We start from the raw sequence: 20951 nt of genomic DNA, 5'->3' as shown, positions 1-20951 counted from the left end.
ATCATTTGTAAAGCCAGTGTTAACAATAAGGGATAGTTTAAATGATTCGTTTTTTGGTATGTATATGTATTTAATTACTGTTACAGCAACTTACAGAGTTTACAAATGATCAAAATGTGGCAGAACAGAAGCGTAACAGAACCATTTTGATACTTACAAAGACATTTTTTGAGGGTTATTTCCTTCCCAGTATACTGTCACATGTCACATGTGGTCACGTAGACAAAATAACAAAAACACATACGTTAATACTGTACCACACAACAGCACCACCCACTATTGTCTCATCGCTTGACCATACAGTTAATCAACGCTTTTCTGATAATAAAAGCTTGTCTGAAGGAAGTACTGGTATTTATTGCAGGCTCATTGCACAGGCTTTTATTATATTTTGCAGGTGTTCATGTTTTTCTTACCACCCTGTGTTAAATGGGGACTAAAATAAAAAGGCAAAGCGGGTTCATTCAGATATCAGCCAGGCAGTGAGTTAATGGTTGACCAGATATTTCAGTAAGAAAGTGCATTGGCCTACTGTGATTATGTTGTAATTATGCACGTGTTCGCTTTAGCTCTGTAAATGTTTTACATCACAACAGTGCACTCGTGTGGATGGTCTATTTATATGTTTTGTTCATTTATTGCTCATGTGCTCCAGCTACTTCACAGATCCATTATCCGCGTTTTTCAGCCATCTTGTTCTTTCCATGTTTATAAACAGAGGGGAGAGAAAAAAAAAAAAAATCTGAGGCTGGCAAACCAGCTCCACTGCAGACACCACACGCTCTTGGGGCTGGGATTGAGAAAAGGTTATCTGTTGAAAATAGCTGAAATATGTGATTTACACCAAACCTGTCAATTAAACGCACCATTTTCATTTAAGTTGGTTAAGCGCCCAAGCTCTATGATAAATAACATAATGAACTGCAATCCCCATGGATATGTTTTTTAATGTCTTTTAGTAACTTGTGTGATTTATCAATTTACAATTTTCTTTTTTTATAAAATGTTTTGTTGAATTCACAGCGCAATTTGCACAAATTTAAAATGATTCAAAACTGCAATCCATGAAAGTGAAAAGCTGTAATAAATTAGCAGTTCTGAATAATAACCATGGATGTATTAGATAATAACACAGTAAATAATAAATCTCGAAAATTCTGTTTCCTGGTGTGACGAAATTAACTGCAGCCTATCGGCCGAGGTGCCCAGATGTGGCGTTCAGGGAAGAGAACCTGCAACCATGATAGCAATAATGTTGAGGACTACTTTTTGTGCTGTTATCCCGTGTCAGTGACCGGCATTACTGTCTGTTTCTGTTTCTGATGTCAACATTATTAGTATTACATATTTCTGCAACTGTAACATGTATTTTCGTATGCACTTTTATTTTCCATTCATCAAATTTTAGGCAACTTATTACTGCACTGTAACCGCACTATTGATATTGTCTCTTATTTTCTGTCTAACTTATTTTTTTTTAATCTCACTTTATTCTGTTTTAGTTGATTGGATTTTCTTCTTCATTGTGTCTTTAAATATCGTTCCTGTGCTATGTTGCCTCATGTAAAGCACTTCAAATTGTTTCAGTGTTTAAAAGATGCTATTACAAAGGAACTTGCCTTGCCTTGTTGCCCATGCTATTTTAACAAATCAAATGTTACCCTAAATCTAGTTAAATCCAAACCTAAACATCCGTACACTTGGGATTAAGCAGACCTCAGTTAACATGTTTAGACAAATCAACGTGCAATTTTATATCACATAGCCTTCTAAAAACTGTTTGAAGACTGACATGCTGAATAAATATTTCTGGTAAGACCCCAGTAGCCCTGGACCAGAATAGGTGGCGTTTGGTTTGACTGTCCAGAAAATGGAAAACTGACACCCCTCCCATACTAAATGTAAACGTGGTATCTAAGAGAATAAGTTCAAACGTGGTTTTGTTGAATCGTAACATAGAAGAGAATATCGGTTGAACCAAAGTTTTGCACTGACTATCTTGTGTGATTATCTTTGAAGCAGCAGCTTATGAGGATGCCCTGAACGCAGCACGAGTCCCGTTCCTGTAGAGACTCCGTTCCCGTTCTTACACTGACTCGGACTCCATGTTGTTCCGAGAGACACGGAGCGAACAAGTGCCCTGGCCGAAAACTCTCACGTTGCAACTCTCTATGTGCGAAAAGTAAAGTGTGTGTGTGTGTGTTGACCCTCCGAAAGAAGATGGCAGACTACCGGGACGACACCGGAGCTCGAGCCCTGCTCGCTTTACAGTCTGCACCATGCAGTCCCGTGCGCGTCGCGGTGACCTCGCACTCCTATCACCAGCCCTCGCTCGCCCTCTTGGGTCCTCCGATGATGGAAGCCCGCGCCGACGCCGGGATGTTTCCCGTGCGACTCGCTTGTCCTCCTCTGCAGGCCTTGGCCAGACTCGAAGGCCGGGACTTTGAGTTTGTGATGCGCCAGAGGACGGTCACCATAGGCCGGAACTCGTCTCACGGCTCCGTGGACGTCAACATGGGTCACTCGAGCTTCATTTCACGGCGACACCTGCAGATCAACTACGACGAGGCGAGCGGTTTCTCCCTCCGGTGCTTGGGCAAGAATGGCGTGTTCGTTGACGGGGTGTTTCAGCGGAGAGGGGCGCCGCCGCTGTCGCTTCCCAGAGAGTGAGTGCAGGCAGTTAGCATAGCCGCTACCGAAAGGCTAATTATGGTAACACGGTGGCTGGCTGTTGCAGAGCAAACTTTAATGTTCAAGTTTTAGGCATTGACCTACTGATGGACTAACAACCTCGGAGCCGGTGTCATGATATATTTCTTATCCCATTTAAAGTCTGTTTCCTCCCCTTACTAGACACCCAACGATTGAATCAAACTTTAAAACATCTATAACATTGTATGTGGGCTATGCCAATACACAACAACAACAACATTAATAGTTTTGGTGGATTTACTAGCTAACTAGCTAGCTTTCCAAATGTAGCTATATAACCGGCAAAACGGGAACCGTATTCTGACGGGGATACAAAGTTTGTCATGGCACCCCTAATCTGAGCGATTTGATTTGGTCTGATCTGGTATAGCTTCGGATAAGTGCAGTGTAACCTTTGTTTGGACAGTGAAGCTTTAAACATAATAATCCAATATGTCTCCACTGTGAGTTGTCAAATTATAACTGTTATTCATTTGTCTCAGGGTACATTTACCCCACTTTGTAAATCAGTGAATTAACCTAACGTTAGATAGTTTTAGCCGTTAGCAAGCGTAGCCTAATTTGGCCTACCGTTACCGACAATAGCGTTAGGTAGTTAGCAAATGCAGAAAAAGAAAAGTTCCTATGATATTTCGAAACAATCATGTTGTGGTAGAACTGGAATTTCAACAAAACAAATTTAAATTCATATATTTTGGCTGCTGGTAAAAGTTGTCAGTTCCAGGGCGATTATGTTAGCTAGCTAGTTGTGAAGCTGCTAACCAACGTGTCGCCGTCACGTTACCTTTTAATGTAAACAAACGCACCCCTGACAGCTCAATCCATGAGTCTTGTGAGAAGAGGTGTGTTTGTTTAGTAATGAAACTTACAAAAAAATATGTTTGTATCAAGAGGAACCATCTGGTGTTTGAATAGGACTTTGGCTTTACCATTGTTGCACCACTGTCAAGGCTGCCTTCACTGGTTTGTTTAATACGGTGGCAATCTTAAAAAACTGAAAGCATTGACTTTGTGTGTGTGTCAATCACAGGGTGGAGCAGGAGGAGGAGGTCGGGGGGGGGTTGTGCCCTTATCCTCTGTGCCCTTATCCTCTCTGATTGGCTGTCATGACTGTTTGGGGGTGTGTCAGGCTTTCAACAGGAAGTACAGGCTGAAAAGACATCCTCATTGCAGGAGCACATGGAGTAAACATAAAACTCACAAACCAAGGCCATATCAAACATAGCCATGTTTACAGCCTCTGGGGCCTGCAATTTTCATGTCTTGCCTCCTGCCTTTTCTCAGATAGGAATGTCTCGAGAACCAATACTTCGATAGCAAGTTGATGACAAAATTCTGAAAACGTGACATTACTTGTTTTTCTACCTGTACTGTACCAGTACAAGGGATGCAATACTTTTGGACCTGACCGGGGCAGTATATACACCTACAAGTATTCTAGTCTACTGTTAAAAGGCCAAAAAAAGATGAATGCCTACCAGCACAGAAGCACAGTGAATAGCTCCTCGTCTCCGTGCACCCTGACAGCTTGACCACCTCAAAGCCTTTCACTACACGGCAAAACAGTGACCGAAAGTTGAAACGGAAAATAAAGAGTGACCCCAGCAATCATATTTCACCACAAATAGTATCTAATTCTGTGAGAAACACTTAACAACAAATCCAAGGTGTTATCCTTGTCATCTGTATCCTGAAATAAATGTTATAAAGAAGTGTATGTTAAAGTACGTGGGATTTATTGTTTTGTTTTTGACCATGATATCGAATTGTGAAATTTCACTGGTATCAACTACTAAATTTCTTGTATAATGACCTCCCTAGTCTCTCACATGCTCTCTCTAGGACTAACACTATTCAAAATGTCATGTGAGTTCTTTGAACAGTGGCTTTCTCTTTGCTTCTCTGGCATACAGCTGGGACTGGTGAAGGAAATAAGCAAAAGTTGTTTTATGCACAGTCTCTTTCATCTCAGCTGTGGAACTCTGAAGCTCCTTCAGAGTTGCCACCAGTCTATGTCCTTTCTCACTAGTGCTTTTCTTGCGTGGACAGTTGTTGAGGATGGCCTGCTTTAGGCAGAGACAGCTGTGAGCAGACTTTACATGGGTTCAGTATTTTCATTGACAGCTGCAGTTTTTCAGTGACAAAGAAACAGAGAAACGATGGAACACATAGATTGGTTTAACTGTCTGAAACTGCTTACAACACATCTGTGGTTCTGTGTTGGGATGATTTCTGTATTGGTTCGTCTCAGGGAGGTCTGAGCCTGAGTTCAGCACCCCTAGAATTAGTAGGGATTCAGTTTTTTGCTTAAAGAAAATTAGGGCTGTCCTCAACTAAAGAAATTCTTAGTCGACTAACACTTATATGATTTTGTCGACTAATCGATTAGTTGATTTAATTGACAGAGCTGTGCGCTTTGAGAGGTGGTTAAGACTAGAAAAGCACAATATAAATGTAGTTAATTAACCATCTGTAAAACTGAGTTTCTCCACAATTAATCCTGCAAAAGCACCACTTTGAATCTTGTGTTTACCATAAATGTGCTCAGAAGTTTCTTGGAAATGAGTAATTAAGCATGAATAAGCATAAAAAATGACTAATCGACTAAAGAAATCTTAGTCGTCTAAGACCAAAACGACCGATTAGTCGACTAATCGACTAAGAGGTGGCAGCCCTAAAGAAAATATAATTATCATATGGCAGATAAGATGGCTGCAATCACAAAGACCTAACAACACTGAATATACGACGTTGCTGCCTAAACCTGCTAGGATACATTACACTATTTACATTTGTTATTGAGGTTCCATAGTAAAACATTTGCTCAGTCCCTCACACACATAATTATTTTCATGGGTTTTGTTTCACCTTGAAATGACTTGGGCCTGGACTGATCCCTGCTTTTATTGAGGCAGTTGTCCAGACCTGCCTAAAAAAAGAGGAAATGCAGGTTAGCAGGTGGTGTGTTAAGTCTAAACCAGACTAGTTTCTTGTCGGTGTTGACTAAAGATATTGTTTATATAGAAACAAACCCAGTTAAGGGGAAAGTGCAGTCACTTGAGGAAGATTTTTTCTTTTCTTCTACCCACTATGTGTAACTTCAAACAACATTGTTGTAAATGCTCAAATTTCCATTTTCCTGAGCACTTTTTTTTAATTTATTTTTATTTTACCTTTTATTTAACCAGGAAGAGACTCTTTTTCAAACTTAAGGACAATAAGTTTGAGTCTTAAAACAAGAAGTCTGTAAAGTAAAATTTAAACATATATATTTCTATGTCAACTGGGCAAACGCCATCTGCTGAGGAAGATCATGTCATTCGATCAAACGTTCCAAAACAGTTACTTTAGAATATGTTATAATGCTTGTTATAATGTATAGGAGAGAATGCACTAATCTAACTTTCTCTGTTTCCCTTTTCTTCTGTCCTGTTGCTTCCACTATCTCTCCCTCCTGCCTTCCTGCTCTCTAGGTGTGTGTTTCGTTTTCCCAGTACAGTAATCAAGATCCAGTTTATGTCACTCCTGCAGCCTGAGGAGCACAGAGAGCGGGAGCAGCTCTCTCTCCCCCCTCGCCCGCTTTTGCCCCACATATCCCCTCTCAAAATCAGCATTCCCACAATGCAGCAGCATGAAGAGAACATCAGGGCATTTGGCTCGCCGCTGCCCTCGCCCACAGGCACCCTCAGGTAAGGGGAGACCCACAGACACACAATGATAAGAACCCCAACAGGTGCACATTGATAAATGCAAACACAGCATGCAATATACAAACACTTCATAAATGCAAAGCAGATTGTCCAGATTTGGCAGTAAGATACCAGTTTATAAGTAAAAGTATTTGGAAGCTGTTGGCAACTTCTTGTAGACAACTTTTTAGTTAATTGTTGTGAAATTGTGTTTAAGCTCAGTTCTCCACTCCGCTGAGCTTTAATGTGTGTTTTCAGTCTCCCGTTTTGAGATTAAATAAATATTAGTTGTTATGATAAATCAATAATTTGATTAGTCTGCTGACAGAAGATTAATTAGCAACTGTTTTGATAATTGATCAACTGTAATTTTATAAATAAAAACGCCAAACACTCCAGCTTCTTTAATTTGAAGATTTGCTGATTTTTCTTTTTTTTATACATGGACCAAGCGATTCATTTACAAAATAATTACGCAGTAATAAAAAAGATTGTTTTTTGCAGCCTTTATATTAGTCAATCCTGCTGTTTAAAAAGATTATGTACTATCAATTAAACATCAGGATATTCCATTTTACAATGTTATGTAAGGATGTATCTGTTTTTGCAAGGTAGGAGGTTGCTTGTTTTTCAAAATGGGTATCAGGGATGGAGGGACATTTATCTAAACTGAAAACAAAACATCACTTTATAACTCATGTCATATGATGGATTATACAGTAAGCGTTTAGATATAACGGAGTATATGAGCGATTTACTTTCTCATCTTGTCTTGTCTGTCCATGTTTATTCATGTGTATGCAATTGCAAACATGTAAGGCTTTGTTTCCTTTGGTTTTTTACTCATTTGACCCAAAGGCCTGCAATGTTTTTACAAAACACATACTATATATCAGCTCATATTCACTGATAATCTCCTTTCTGGTTGAAGGTGTACTGATTAGCTGCTGCAGTGTTTCTGTTGAGATGGAAAGCTGCCCTCTAATGAGCTGTGATAGCACATGTTTAAAAATCACTGCTCTATAAATGTATACAGCATGTGCTACTGGCAAGCATGGTGGTGCTGATTGTGCCCTCTGGTGGTCTGTGTTGGTTTCTACCGCACACATCCCCACCAATGTCAGCTTGTGTGTGCCTGCCTTATATGGAATGACTGCAGCTTCGAGGCGCGTGATTGGCTATCGGGCAGATTGTTTTGCCTGTAGGCCGTTTTTCCGTCCATTCGTGGTTTCCTTTTCAGAGCCCCCTAACCTCCCTACTCAGCCCTCAGCTCCTGTTCTCTCACACGTGGACACACATACACACACACGTATAAAGTAAAGTAAAGATGCTTGCTCATACATCTTTCAAAAACTTCAGCTGTGGCCTGTTTTGTTGTGTCACCTTTCTTGACAGTATCCCCATACATGACATACAACAAAAGATTATTGTGTAAAGCACATGCTCCCACTTAAACACCAACAATGTCTCTTCACAGGGTGGTAAGAGTCACTTTTCCTGTTTGGTAACTTAAATGAGCTGTGTACAATAACATACTTCTGCCCCTACCTACATTCACACGTGTACAGCTGGCCCATGTACACATGGAAAGGGGTGAAATGGTTGCAATTAGTGTCTGTGTCTCTGTGTCTGTGTGTGGGTAACTAACTCTGTATCTGTGGGTAACTATCTCTGTATCTGTGGGTAACTAACTCTGTATCTGTGGGTAACTATCTCTGTATCTGTGGGTAACTATCTCTGTATCTGTGGCTCTCTGTTGCCAAAGGCAAATCAAAACACACGGACTCTCCCAGAAACCAGTGTTTACTTTACTAACAGAAGCAGGTGTGTGTTGTATAATTTACTGGGTTTCCTTGTGTTTTGTCTCTCAACAGAACCAGATAAAACCTAGTTAATAATTAACACACTTTTTGATTGTTTTTGCTTATTGTTGTGTGTTTTTATGATCACTTTGTGTGTTTAGAACACCCTTGGTCTGAGCTGGAATAATTTTTCCAAATGTAGCTCTTGTGTACCATGTGTAAAAGAAATTGTCTTTGTACTGTTGCATTACATTCACTACATTCACTTACAGTCACTAATATATTATATTTATACATATATAAATAATAAAAAGATATTTTCAAATTAAAATACAATGAACAGATTATAAAAGTATAAGACAATTATCAGAAAGACGTAAGGGTTATGTGGATTTTCATTTCTATTTATTTCTTGCACTCCTATTATGATTTCCTTTTTTAGCCTTTTTTTGTTTATTTTTTTTTTTCCAGATTTTTTTTCTCCAGTACTTTCAAGTTATGTACAGTATTTGGTAAAAAGCAAAGCTTCACTCCCTCCGTGTTTTTGAGTGCCATTATCTGGCCATCATGTTGTATATTAGTCACCAGTCAATATTCTCAATCATGTAATGTATTTTTTCCTTTATTTTACATGATTGCCGCATTAGACTCACTTCATAAAAACATGACCGCTTTCTGTATGTGTGTGTAATGGTGTATTAGTGATCCTAGGAAGTTTTCAGCGCTAATTTGAGCTTTGTTATGTGGTGACAATGGCATGTTTCATGTTTTTTATAAGATTATTTTTTGGGCATTTTCGGCCTTTATGTTTGACAGGACAGCTGAAGACATGAAAAGGGAGAGAGAGGGGAAATGACATGCAGCAAAGGGCCGCAGGTCGGAATCGAACCCAGGCCCGCTGCGTCGAGGAGTAAACCTCCACATATGGGTGCCCGCTCTACCAACTGAGCTATCTGGGCGCCCACAGAATGTGATTTTTATGCAGTTAGCGGCTATACAAGCTGGAATCGAACATAGTTTAATTTTGACTTATCAGTTAAATATTAAATAACTTAACCTTTTTATTACGCAAATTATAGGTTGTATTTGTCCAAAGGTGCGAGACTGTTTTGACCAAAGCAACTATGGAGGGAATTAAATTCATCTTGCTTATATATTGTTACACTTGCAGAAGTGGCCATGAACCATCACTTTAAGCCATTAACACAGACTTTTTTCCCATGTGTTCCTTTTTCTTCAGTGTTCCTAACTCCTGTCCGGCTAGTCCACGAGGGGCAGGGTCATCCGGGTATCGCTATGGACGCAACGTGACCTCTGACCTCCAGTTAGCAGCTGAATATGCTGCCAAGGCTGTTTCTGAGCAGAGACGAAGCATTGCTGAGCAGAGAGGAGGGGGAAGTGAGCAGCGGGGGGAGTCGGCTGGTGGAGACAGCCCCAAGGTTAAGACTCAGTAACATCAAAATGAGTTAATTTTGAATTAGAATACATATTTCTTTAACTTTGAAAGAGGTTGCTTACATGTGCTTGAGGATGTGTGGATTTTAATACTTGTTTCTTGTATGTCCAGGATGAGTCCAAGCCACCTTATTCCTATGCACAGCTGATCGTCCAGGCCATCTCTTCTGCCCCGGACAAACAGCTGACTCTTAGTGGCATCTATTCCCACATCACCAAACACTACCCCTACTATCGCACTGCAGACAAGGGCTGGCAGGTAGGTTGTTTCTGTCTTAAACTAAATGGTAAAACTTTACAGCCACACAGTATGGGAAGGTTAGCTGAGTAAGATGTAGAAGATAGTTGTATGATGAAATCGGAAGACTTACTAACTACAGCTACTTTCAGTAATTTCAGAATAAAAGAAATAAATATTTGTCCTGTTTAGGGTCATTGGCCATAACATTCAAGATCTGTGTTCAGTGACAAAAGGATTTATTTTGCCCCCCTCCAGAACTCAATCAGACACAACCTGTCTCTCAACCGCTATTTTCTGAAAGTGGCCCGCTCTCAGGATGAGCCTGGGAAAGGGAGTTTTTGGCGTGTGGATTCTGCTTCTGAGAGCAAATTGGTGGAGCAAGCCTTCAGGAAAAGACGGCAAAGAGGGGTTGCTTGCTTTAGGACACCATTCGGACCTCTCTCTTCTAGGTAAGTTGGTCACCTGTGGCCTTCAGCTGCATGGTTTGTACGCACACACACACACAAAACTGTCAGACATCTGCTCTGTCGCTTCTGATTTTACTTTGTTAACCCTTCTTCCTTTCTCTCTGCTTCTGCTCCTGGCTATCATTTGATTGGATAGAACAAAGTAAGTCTAATTTGTAGGTTAATATATTCAGCAGAAGGCACGGGCAGTGAAGGATCTCTGTAAGTTACAGGTTTTTTGATGTGTTAATTTCTTTGGTCCCTCTCCTTTGCTTCTGTCTTTTTTCCCTTCATTCCTTCTTTTTCAGGAGTGCTCCTGCATCCCCAACCCACCAGGGACTTCTTTCTCCTTCATCCAGCGGGCTGCAGACTCCTGAATGTTTGAGCAGGGAGGGCTCTCCTATCTCCCACGACCACCACGAACAGCTGGCTAATAAACTGGCATCTGTCCCGGAGTATAGGTACTCTCAGAGTGCCCCAGGTGAGCCTGCATGTGGTTGCATACAAATACGTTCAAAGACACACACATGAAGGCTTTTTAATATACACTATAAGAGAGATACAATTGTTTGCGTCTGTCTCTATGTAGGATCTCCAGTCAGTGCTCAGCATGTCATCATGGCTGCACCCCCTCACCCAACAGTCCTGCCCTCTGGCCTGGGGAAAACCCTTGCTTTCGTTCCAGGTGGTGGCGGCCATGTCCAGCCCATCCACATGCTTCAGAATCCCACTCAGTCTTCTGTCACCATGGTGCGGGTGGTTACCAGCGTCCCTCTAACTTCCAACCCTCTGAATGGCTACAGCACTCCCTCTGTTAGAGGAGCAGAAGGCTACAGTGAATTCAGAGGTATAGCCATGGCAATCTCTTTAAGAAGTGATTTGTCTGTATTATGTTATACATTAGTACCTATTTATTATGTATGTTGGTCTGCTCATCTCCAGTTTTAACTATTTAAATCTGTCCATAATTGTTTAGCATTTTTTTTGCAGTATTGTGAAGATATTTAAAACGGTTTCTGTTTGCATTTAGCTCCCATACATTTTATTTGCCTGGTGTTGGATGTTTGGCTACATTCAAGCATTCACATGTTCATTGTCAACTTTTCAAAGGTTTTAGGATAATGTTTTTTTTTTTTTGTCTCTGAAATGAAAGACTAAACTCTGGATAGCAAACTGACTGACACTTTGTATTCTATCAATTATAGATGTAAAAGTCATCTCTGTGTGCACAGTTACATTCAGGCATATGACTATTGGCTATAAAAACAAGCATGTTTATGGTCTCCTTGAAAAGCCAATATTGTGTTATCAGATCTAAGTGAGAGTTAAGATGAAGTCCATTTCCTGTTTTATTGGTCATTATATGATGATTTAACGGCTACACTAATCTGGATGAATGTATGATTATAATAAACAAGCGTGTTTTAGGAAGGGAACCTTTTTGTGGCAAATTTATTTGTAGAGCTTGTCAGAAGACAAAGTTCTACGTTTACAATGTGATGTTATATGAAATTATGTTCATGTCTGACAAATGTTTCCCCACTTTTAAGTCCACGTGGGCTGAACATTTGGATGTGCAAAACACAATAAAAAACATAACTAACATAATCTAACCAGATTTTCTGATACATATTTCTGAGCTTTGAGTTTTGGCAGAGTGATCATACAGGTGCACTTCTATAAACTATTTAGTTTTGCTCTTACATGTTTGAATTGTGTGTTTTCCATCAGAAGCCCAGCTTAACAGAGAGCGAGTGATCCAGACTGTGGACAGTGCGGTGCAGGGTGGGGATGGACGAAACCTGGCCCTAGGTTTACATCAACTTCCTGTTCGTCCTGTTACACAGAATGGCAAACACACCACTGCTACTGTTGCCCCAGCAACCAGCCTTGCTAATGCATCTGGTAAGAGTTTTTAGCAATCACTGCCTTACACATTGACCAGTCCAGGGTTTTCCCTGGGTTTTTAGAGCGCTTAGGTGCAAATGTTATATGCTTATTTTCATATTGGTGATGTCATTAGGGCTGGGCAATAAATCAATTTAACTTTAACCAGCAGGTAGCAAGCAGGACACAGGAACGTGGCTTGGCTCTTGAGGAGTTGTAGCCCTAATACATGCATGGGTTGAAGCATTTATTCACCAACCGATAAACTGAACACACACTGCACTGCTGCATTCACAGCTATAATGTTACTGCTAACTTCATACTCACTGGCAAACACACCTCCCTCTCTTTTTCTCTCTTCTCTGCACACTCACTAACGTTTGGGCTTCAGCTGCCACTGTGTGTGTAACATGCACGTGAACCATCATGTGGCAGATAACAAGCGGATGCCCGTCCTGTGCGTCGGCTTGTTCAGATGCCCTCCACATTGTTTTAATGTTCGTACGCTTCATACGGCGGTGCGCAAAACACTTAGGCCCTGTGCCTAGGCTGTGTAATGGCAGTCATGCTGATGAATATAAACTGATGTTTTTGTTTAAAAAAAAGATGGGGATTAGGGCATCCAGATACTTACTCCACCTAACTTTTCTTTTTCTCTTCATTTTCTTTCCAGGCCTGAGTAGTCCTCTCCAGATCTTGGCTGCCCAGGCCTCCAGCTCCCCTCCAGTGCTGGTGAGCAGACAGCCCAGTGCAGAAACTTTAGCTGAGCAGCCAGGTGAGCCCCAGGCCAAGCGGCCAAAGGTGGAGGACGAGGGTGGGACTGAATCTGCTCAGCAACAAGTCACACCTGCTCAGCAGCCTGTCATTGTTGCCATGACATCACAAACCCATGACCCTAGGAAGTAAAACCCAGGGCCTCTTAGCAGGTACCCAATGGACAGCCTCCTTATGGTCCCCTAACTGCTTCGCCTTTTATACTCATTTGATATGACTGCAGCCGACAAGGCCAAAAAAATGTACAGGCAGCCTCTCTCAACAGAAGGGAATTAAATTGTAATGAACATATATTTTGGTCAAAAATAGATGCAAACTTTAAAATACATTCTGAATGTAAAAAGCAAGTATTTCTTTCAGGACTTTTTCAGCTTTACAGTCTTTGTATTGTAATCCGTCATTCACTGACAACACAAGTAAGGATATAAAGGTTATGAAAGAATTATGCATATTAAAATCATTTCAGCACTACTTTTACTTTGTGAATGTTGGATAATAGAGATGCACCAGTTACTGTCACTCTCAGGCCAAAGAACTCACCTCTCCTGCACTTCCGATTGGAGTCAATACCTGATTTTAAAACCAGGGAATGTGTGTTCGGAGATTTGAAATGGCTGGCATTTACAGAAGAAACTGTGATGATCAGAGTTGATATGTTGTGTAGTTTCACACAGTAGTGGAAAGAAAGATAGAGAGGACTTAGCTGTGTATGCCCAGACCATTGGGACTTGGGAGACTGTTAAGAATATGATTGTACTCTTCCTAAGGCAATCCTTACTGTAAAACCGGTTGTCTCTCTTAAAAGAAAAGAAACATGTTAATATTAAGGCCTAGACCAGAAGGTGTCTATCCCTTCTTGCCTTCTACGTAAAGCACAAAAAGAAAGGGGTATTATTTTGAAAGAAGATATTGAAGAAAATCCAGGAATAACAAACCAGTCACTTCAGCTCAGTTTGGTTTCAGTGTGAAGCTCCTCAGATTCAAGATTATCTGGGGTGAGCAGAGAAGGGCAATAAAAGAGGCAACTATTTGGAGTTAATTGAAGTGGAGCTAACCTAATGTAGACAAACTGATTGTTTTATTTTTTTTCCCTCTTATTCCAGTAGTGGTAAAATGAGAAATGGAACTGCCTTTGCATACAGTTTTGTTTGTCTTAGCACAGAAAAGCATTATTGTAATAATCCTTAAAGCCTTAAATATTTCTACATTTTTTTTTGTCATTTTATTTTAACCTTTAGACAGCTTTACCTTTTTAGATTGTTGTTAACACAGCAGCTTCTTTAACAGTACATGATCGGCAACACTACAATGGTGACCGTTATGTTGCATCAGTAGACTTGTATCAGTTTTATCACGGGAAGGGGCGGGACCAACACATGACCACACATTTCAACTGCTCTCGTCTTTTTGTTTTTTTCCTTTCTTTCTGTATGGTACTTGTGACACATTTTCTATTCTTGGCTCCCTACACTTTTGCTTTCAATTTTCCCTAAATGCTTTAACCTTTCTCCCAATCTACCTCTCTCCCTCTCCTCAGTTAGCAGTTTTTATCTGTGCAGTCTCTACAGTTGGCAATTCCTGTCACAGACACTGCCTTAATTAGATATTCAGCACTTTCCCCCCTCCCCTCTAATCTCTTTCTCACTCTGCCTTTAGCTTTTCCGAATGTCCTTGCACAGGCCTCATTTTTAGCTGGCAATCAGGCACAATTTGCGCAAGATTTCAGTGATTGTTGTTGCACATTATTAGAAAAACAAAAAAAAGATGCGTAATGATTGTATGCTGCTCTTTCTGCTAAATGACAAAGCTATCTAGAAGGTATTTTTTCTGATTTTGGAAAAAAAAAAAATGTTGCTCGATGTAAAAACAGCTGTCGTCAATACGTAAACATTCTGGAAATAGAGAAGTACATGTATTTTTAAATGTTCCTGTTTTTGTGATTTGTTAAAATGTGTAGCACAAATTAAAATTCCTCATTGACTTACATATTACATTGTCTTCTCTGTGACCAGGTGTCAGCCATGTTTGGGTCTCTGTCACACTTGTTGTTACATTTAGTAACATTGGGTTTCCAAGCAGAAAAATGCAAGTATCCAACAATCTTTATTCTTAAGTACCATCATTTTTTAACCGTATAAATAATTAACAGAGAATATACATGCATGAGATCAATGTAATACAACCCTTAAGACCCACAAAAATAAAATGTACTGCAAAGAAATGAACAGAATCAAAAGTGGAGAGTATAACAAAGCTGATGGAAAAAAGAAACAATATTTGGACTAAAATTGTAACCATTGTGTTAATCATAAATTAATCCAGGGGTGTCTCAGGGGAGCTCTACTGAGCTGAGGTCAGAACAGAAGGCCAGGCAGCATAGAAGTGACTAAGCATGGCTTGTTTTTCTGTAGTGACCTATGCTTTGCATTAAGGACTTTTTAAAAGGTGACCTGTTATTGTTCTAGCTGGACCTCTTTTTAAGGGGCCAGTACAGCCAAAGTACATGGAAACAGTCTGTCTGCTAGCTAGCCTTGCTGATAGGTTTGGTTTGGTTTTTCTTGCCTAGATTATATGTCTGAGATTTTTGCCTCCACCCCAATACAATGGAGGTGAATGTTTGTGCTCACAGAAGATGCTGTAAAAAAACAAAAATGTCGCAGTTACTCAGCATAATCCACTGCTCCCACAGTGAACAGTTTTTCATTGGGACTACTTTATATCAAAGAAATAAGGCCATAGTGAGGTCAGTAGATTATCAACTGGGACGCTAGGTCTCAATAACTGCTGTTGAATGTTTTAAATGTAATTTGACAATGCTGTGAACAACCAGGAGGAATTGGAGGCAAACATCTCAGAGACACAAGTATCTCAAAACCTAGAAAAGTAAAAAAAAAAAGAAAGAAAAAGCTAGATACCACTGGAAGTTAAATAAACATTTTCTATAATTTGGGTGTAGTTACCCTTGAAGCTAAAGTGCAGCTAACTACCTGTTTGAGCAGTTCTGCAGTGCACAAGTTGTATTCATGAAAGTATCGTTTCTTTTTTTCCCATCGGTAGGTTGCAGTGTTAATTGATGAATATATTTCAGAAAAAAAGTATTGAGTAGTTCCCCAAATGCAGCTTCTCTTAAATGTCCAAACAATATAAGACCAAATGTTAAATATTTACAAACTACTATTTACAACTCCAGATACATATAGCATACCGTATATTCACAACAAAAGTCTGGTTATAACACAACAAGATTGTGCATCAGAAACTCTGGACTGAAGCATGTTAATAAACAATGTCCCACAACAGCTGCACGTCCCCCGTGCAGGCCGAGCCTCAATAGCTCATCTGTTTTCCAGTTGAGGTATAAGTCCAGTGAGGAGGTTAAATCGGGGGGCTGGGCTGTATGTCTTGAGTTTGCTTCCTCTTCCCTCTTCCACCCACTCTCCAGTACAAAAGTCAACATTCATACACAATCGCTTAGTCTGTTGAGCAGACAGTGATCGTGCTTTGGGAGTTGCTAACAAACATGATTATAAAACATTCCACTCTAAAAGCACTGTGTAAAACATCCGCTGTTTACTGAGGCTCTCGTCTTGTGTAGTACATTTTCAGTTTGACTCCCTTTGTCTGAGAGCTGGGTAGCTATTTCACCACGCTACTTAATGTCTGAATTACTAATACAAATAATTCTAAAATACAGGTGGAAAAAGGCCAATGAGCGCACATGCTCCGAGCGCTGACTGAAGAGAAATTAAAACCCTAAAATCTACTGTGCTTTAAACAACATCACACTGCATAGGGGCTGGTTAGACCTCAAACGCTGAATAATTAGGCAAATTTTCCTCGCAGCATATTCCTTTGATGTCGCGGTGGGTTACGGATTCTGTCCGTTACGCAAACCCAGTAGGAGTCAGCGCGAGGGAAGCAGGTCTGGCAGCTGTAGGGTGGAGTCATGGAGCGTTATCTCCACTTTGATTGCTTGGCTTTGTGCTGTTGCTAGGTTTCACATTCATATTTCATGCCACGTATGTATGCATGGGTGTGTGTTTGTGTGTTTGCTGTTCAGCAGTGCACACTATCTGTATCCCTCGTTGTCTTGCTGTCCCAACACTCCAGTCCCGGGTAGTGTGTTGTGCGGCGCAGCGGTTGCTCAGAGGTGGTCAGCAGGAGGAGGCACTGATCTTCTCGGAGACGTCGGGGTCGGACTTGGCCACCAGGAAACGTAGGCGACCTCCTCCCAGACGTATCAGATCCACCGCGCTGCAAGGAGCATATAGGAGGAAGTAAAGAGGGAAAGAAAGAGTCCAGTTACGTGAAGCTCAGCAGAGACAGAGTAAGGATGACTGTCTGGGCTCGCACCAATCAATCAAAGTAATCAATTGACTTAAGAGGCTGACAGCCATGGGTATGGTTAACATTGTGGGATGACTGCTCACTCTGTCATCAAAGTCAATATCACCCAGCAGTATCATTAATCTCCACCAGCCCATTGTAAGGGTCACAAACAGCACCACTGGAACATCCTCTGTACCTCTGGTAGTCTGCTCCTATCAGACTTGTCCCGTTCACAGCCAGGATGCGATCTCCGATTCTCAGTCTGCCGTCGGAGGCAGCAGGTCCGTCAGGGATCAGAGTCCGGATGTAAATGCCTGGAGCGTTGAGAGGAGTGTGCTGCAGGAGGGAGGAGTGTTATGAGTATGTCCATTATTTAGGTGAGCATCTGGTAGAGCTGATTGACAAATTAATTTATACTGCGGCCAATGAAAATACTTGGCCGCTATGTTTGTTTGTTATTATCTAGCAGGTGTCTGTTACAACTTCTACAGGACCCTTGAAATATTGTGATCAACAGTTTGACTTTGGCTCTAAATCAAGTCTATAAAGGTATGATAAACTGCAGGTAACCATAGCAAAAGTACTTCTGCTTCATGCTGTGTTACCACTTAACTCTTGCTGCTAAATTTACAATGATAAAAAACAGTAAAGAGACAAATCCTCAAATTTGAGAAGCAGCAATAAGAAACTGTCTAGCATTTTTGCTTGATAAGCTGTTGATCAGCTAATTTCTGAATAAAAAAAAAAAAAAAGCTTTTAGAAAACCAATACCAATATAAATACAGCTTATACTCTAGTGGATCTACATGTGAACACATTCATAGAAAATTGAATGAAGATATAATTGCAACAAATAAAAGTTCCTCCAATGTTTGGTCATCACATCCACATTACTAACTATTCAGTCTAACAGCCATTCCCAAAATGTTGTCACATCAGTATCAATATTAAGGATTTTCTCAATACCAAGCTTTGGAATCTTAAACATGTTTTTGTGTTTTTAACTTATTCTACTAGAAAAAAATGGCAAACCAACTGTCACAAACGTCCGTCAACTCACCAGGCCGTCTATGAGTCCCATGCCCAGTCCGTAGGGTCCCTTGTCCAGTTCCACTACAAACACCACACACAAGTCATCAGGAAGGGGAGGGGCGCCAAGGGAGGATACAGGGAAAGGAAACTCACACCCACTAATACACCCTGCAGAGGACACGGACACCCAAATGCACAAACAAACACACACACACACCAGACAGGGTCTCGCTATGGGGTTGGACAGACATAAGAGGTCTTGCTGTGCAGAAGACACACAAGGATACTGAGAGACATGCAACATGCTACAGAGCTAATCTGACACACAAATGTGCTTCTGACAAAAGCCTGCAGATGTCACACTCACTACACTGTAAAGACTGCACAGCAGAGACAGTGCTGTCATGTGAGGCACAGAGCTGACCTATGAGCTTTAGCATTTCTACAGAACTGCACGTGCACATTTAAAGCTGATTTTTGGCCACTGGGGGATAGAACAACTCCAAAACAACCAGAGGGACACACAATTCTGATACAGTATGATCAGCTTATTAAGTTGTTAGCAAACATTTGCCTTACATATCCTGCGGACAGAGAGCAACATTATCTCCAATTGCAATCATGTTCCAGGACATGGTGATGAATGTATATTTGCTCTCATTTTGGCTCTGACTTCCAACTGGTAATTCTTTCAAATTAGCTTTTCTTTCATTTGGGGCTCGGCAGATAACGTACAGTCTGTTTATCAGAGCATTTTAGGAGCTGCTTGCTGCAGCTGAAAATGAGAACAGTTGTTAAACCAAATTTGGTGCATAGTTGATAATTCTTTGTGGGTTCATTGCTACAAGTGACCCCTTTTAACAGTTAAGTCATTCATACCATTAATATAAATCATTTTAATAAATAAATAAATGCAGATATTAGTGAATTTAGAATGCCACTAACGTTGTACAGGTGTTATTAACATATGTCCTGTTGTCTTTGAAAATGACTGAGTAAAGAAACACAATCGAGAGACTGAGCCACCTAACAGAACATGCTCAATGTAACGTGTCTTCTAGTGAAGTGTAAACATTTCTCACATTGGTCAGTTCCAGTGAGAATTTGATTGCAATACCAGCAACTTAATCTTCATGATAATGTCCAACACAGTTTTTACGCAGTGTGTATATTGTGTACTAACTAGAAAATGCATTTCCTGCAGAAAATGCTTGTGACTGCTGAAAAACTAAACTGCCAAAGCTAAACAAGATTGCTGGCCTAATAACATAAGAAGAAGGTAAAGTAGTTGGAAAAGTGGGAATGGTTTTAATTAGTATGAATTTTATTGAAATGTTGAATAATACCAATAATATATCAAACAAAAGTGTAATATTTCAAGGTTTTTTGAAAATCTGTCACTTCACTGAATTGCTGGTTAAAATGTGTAAGATGGGGAAGTTGCTGGGAAATATGGAAAAGTGGAAATGGTTCTAATAACTAATAAGAAAAAGCTGAATAATACCAATATTGTATGACAGTTTTTGTAAAAGATGATGCTAAACTGAATTGCCGGCTTTTAATTTGAATGAAGAAGTAACTGAAAGAGTAATTAATGAGTAAAATGGGAAATGGTTGGGTCAAATTAGGAAATCTCACTCAGCTGTGTTCAATATTTTCAAAAAGTACGAAAAGAATATGCAAGTTAACTTAATGAATAAAATTGTGGAACATTTTTAGGCTTGAATTAAGTATGAATCTGTAAATAAGACGTATTATGATTAAGCATGGAAAGCAGCTGAATCAGTATAAATAGCAAAACAAAAGTGGGAAAGTGATGAATTTGCAAATAGTAGTAGTATGTCGAAAAAAGTAATAAAAAGTCGTGATAATTTATGATTCTTATAGTAGCCTATAGCATTTTGAAAAAGTGACAAAAAGTTATATGCCGTTTTTCCATTACATAGTACCTGCTCGACTCGCCTTGACTCTACTCGCCTTTTTTTGGTTGTCCATTATGAAAAAAAAGTCCCTGGTCCTAGCTAACAGGTACTTTTTATAGTATCACCTCCGCCGAGGTTCCAAGCGAGCTGAGGCGATACCAAAAGGTGACGTGAAAACCTGCAGACTACTGATTGGTCGGAGAGAATTGTCACTAATCACTGCGTCATCATTGCAGGCGACAGAACTGAACAAACCCGCCATTTTTAAATAGTTTAGTTTAGCCAGCGGTGTTTTTTTTTTTTTTTGGCTGCCTCTAGCTTTTTTTGAAACAAAATGTGTCTTCTGGCTCTGGCAACAGCCATATGCCGAGAATCAAAAACAACACACCTTCGGGGGATCACGTGAATGGTCACAAGAAGCTAGGGCTCCTGCACCCACCTCCGCATTTTATTAAATAGCCAGGTCTTTTACTTCGACGTCAAATCGTTTTGTCTGTTATCACAGTGACTCAGTGAAACGCATGCAGGCACGAAAAAGCAGGCCTCGTTGTCGCCTAAACTATCTACTCGTTCAGAGAAATCTGGCGGCGGCTAATGGAGCGGTAGCTAACGTAGCAACTGATGTTAACGCGATCCCTAACATGGATGACTTAATCGCTCAG

General features: G+C 40.4%; 2 protein-coding genes across 5 annotated transcripts in view; one reads left to right on the top strand and one right to left on the bottom strand.

Moving 5' to 3' along the window:
• Positions 1-2064: 2064 nt before the first annotated feature.
• On the top strand, positions 2065-14992 carry foxk1 (forkhead box K1). The gene is made up of 9 exons (XM_028591199.1): positions 2065-2666; positions 6186-6401; positions 9444-9642; positions 9771-9917; positions 10155-10348; positions 10654-10826; positions 10935-11192; positions 12077-12250; positions 12906-14992. Exons 1-9 carry the CDS (start codon positions 2221-2223, stop codon positions 13136-13138), a joined length of 2040 nt encoding a protein of 679 aa, XP_028447000.1. The 5' UTR covers positions 2065-2220; the 3' UTR covers positions 13139-14992.
• Positions 14993-15098: 106 nt separating this feature from the next.
• Positions 15099-20951, bottom strand: part of radil (Ras association and DIL domains) — a 32118-nt gene continuing 26265 nt past the window's right edge. For 3 of the 4 annotated variants that reach the window (XM_028591161.1, XM_028591178.1, XM_028591170.1), the window contains 3 exons: positions 18396-18535; positions 17532-17671; positions 15099-17260 (listed from right to left, as the gene is read on the bottom strand). In XM_028591161.1, the coding sequence (XP_028446962.1) occupies positions 17161-17260; positions 17532-17671; positions 18396-18535 (380 nt within the window). In that variant the 3' untranslated portion in view covers positions 15099-17160. The remainder of the gene's footprint in view (positions 17261-17531; positions 17672-18395; positions 18536-20951) is intronic. The other variant, XM_028591187.1, reaches the window with a different exon arrangement.

The sequence above is a fragment of the Perca flavescens genome, chromosome 2, assembly GCF_004354835.1.
Source record: "Perca flavescens isolate YP-PL-M2 chromosome 2, PFLA_1.0, whole genome shotgun sequence".
NCBI classification, from domain to species: domain Eukaryota; kingdom Metazoa; phylum Chordata; class Actinopteri; order Perciformes; family Percidae; genus Perca; species Perca flavescens.
This window is presented reverse-complemented; position numbering and strand designations above follow the sequence as displayed.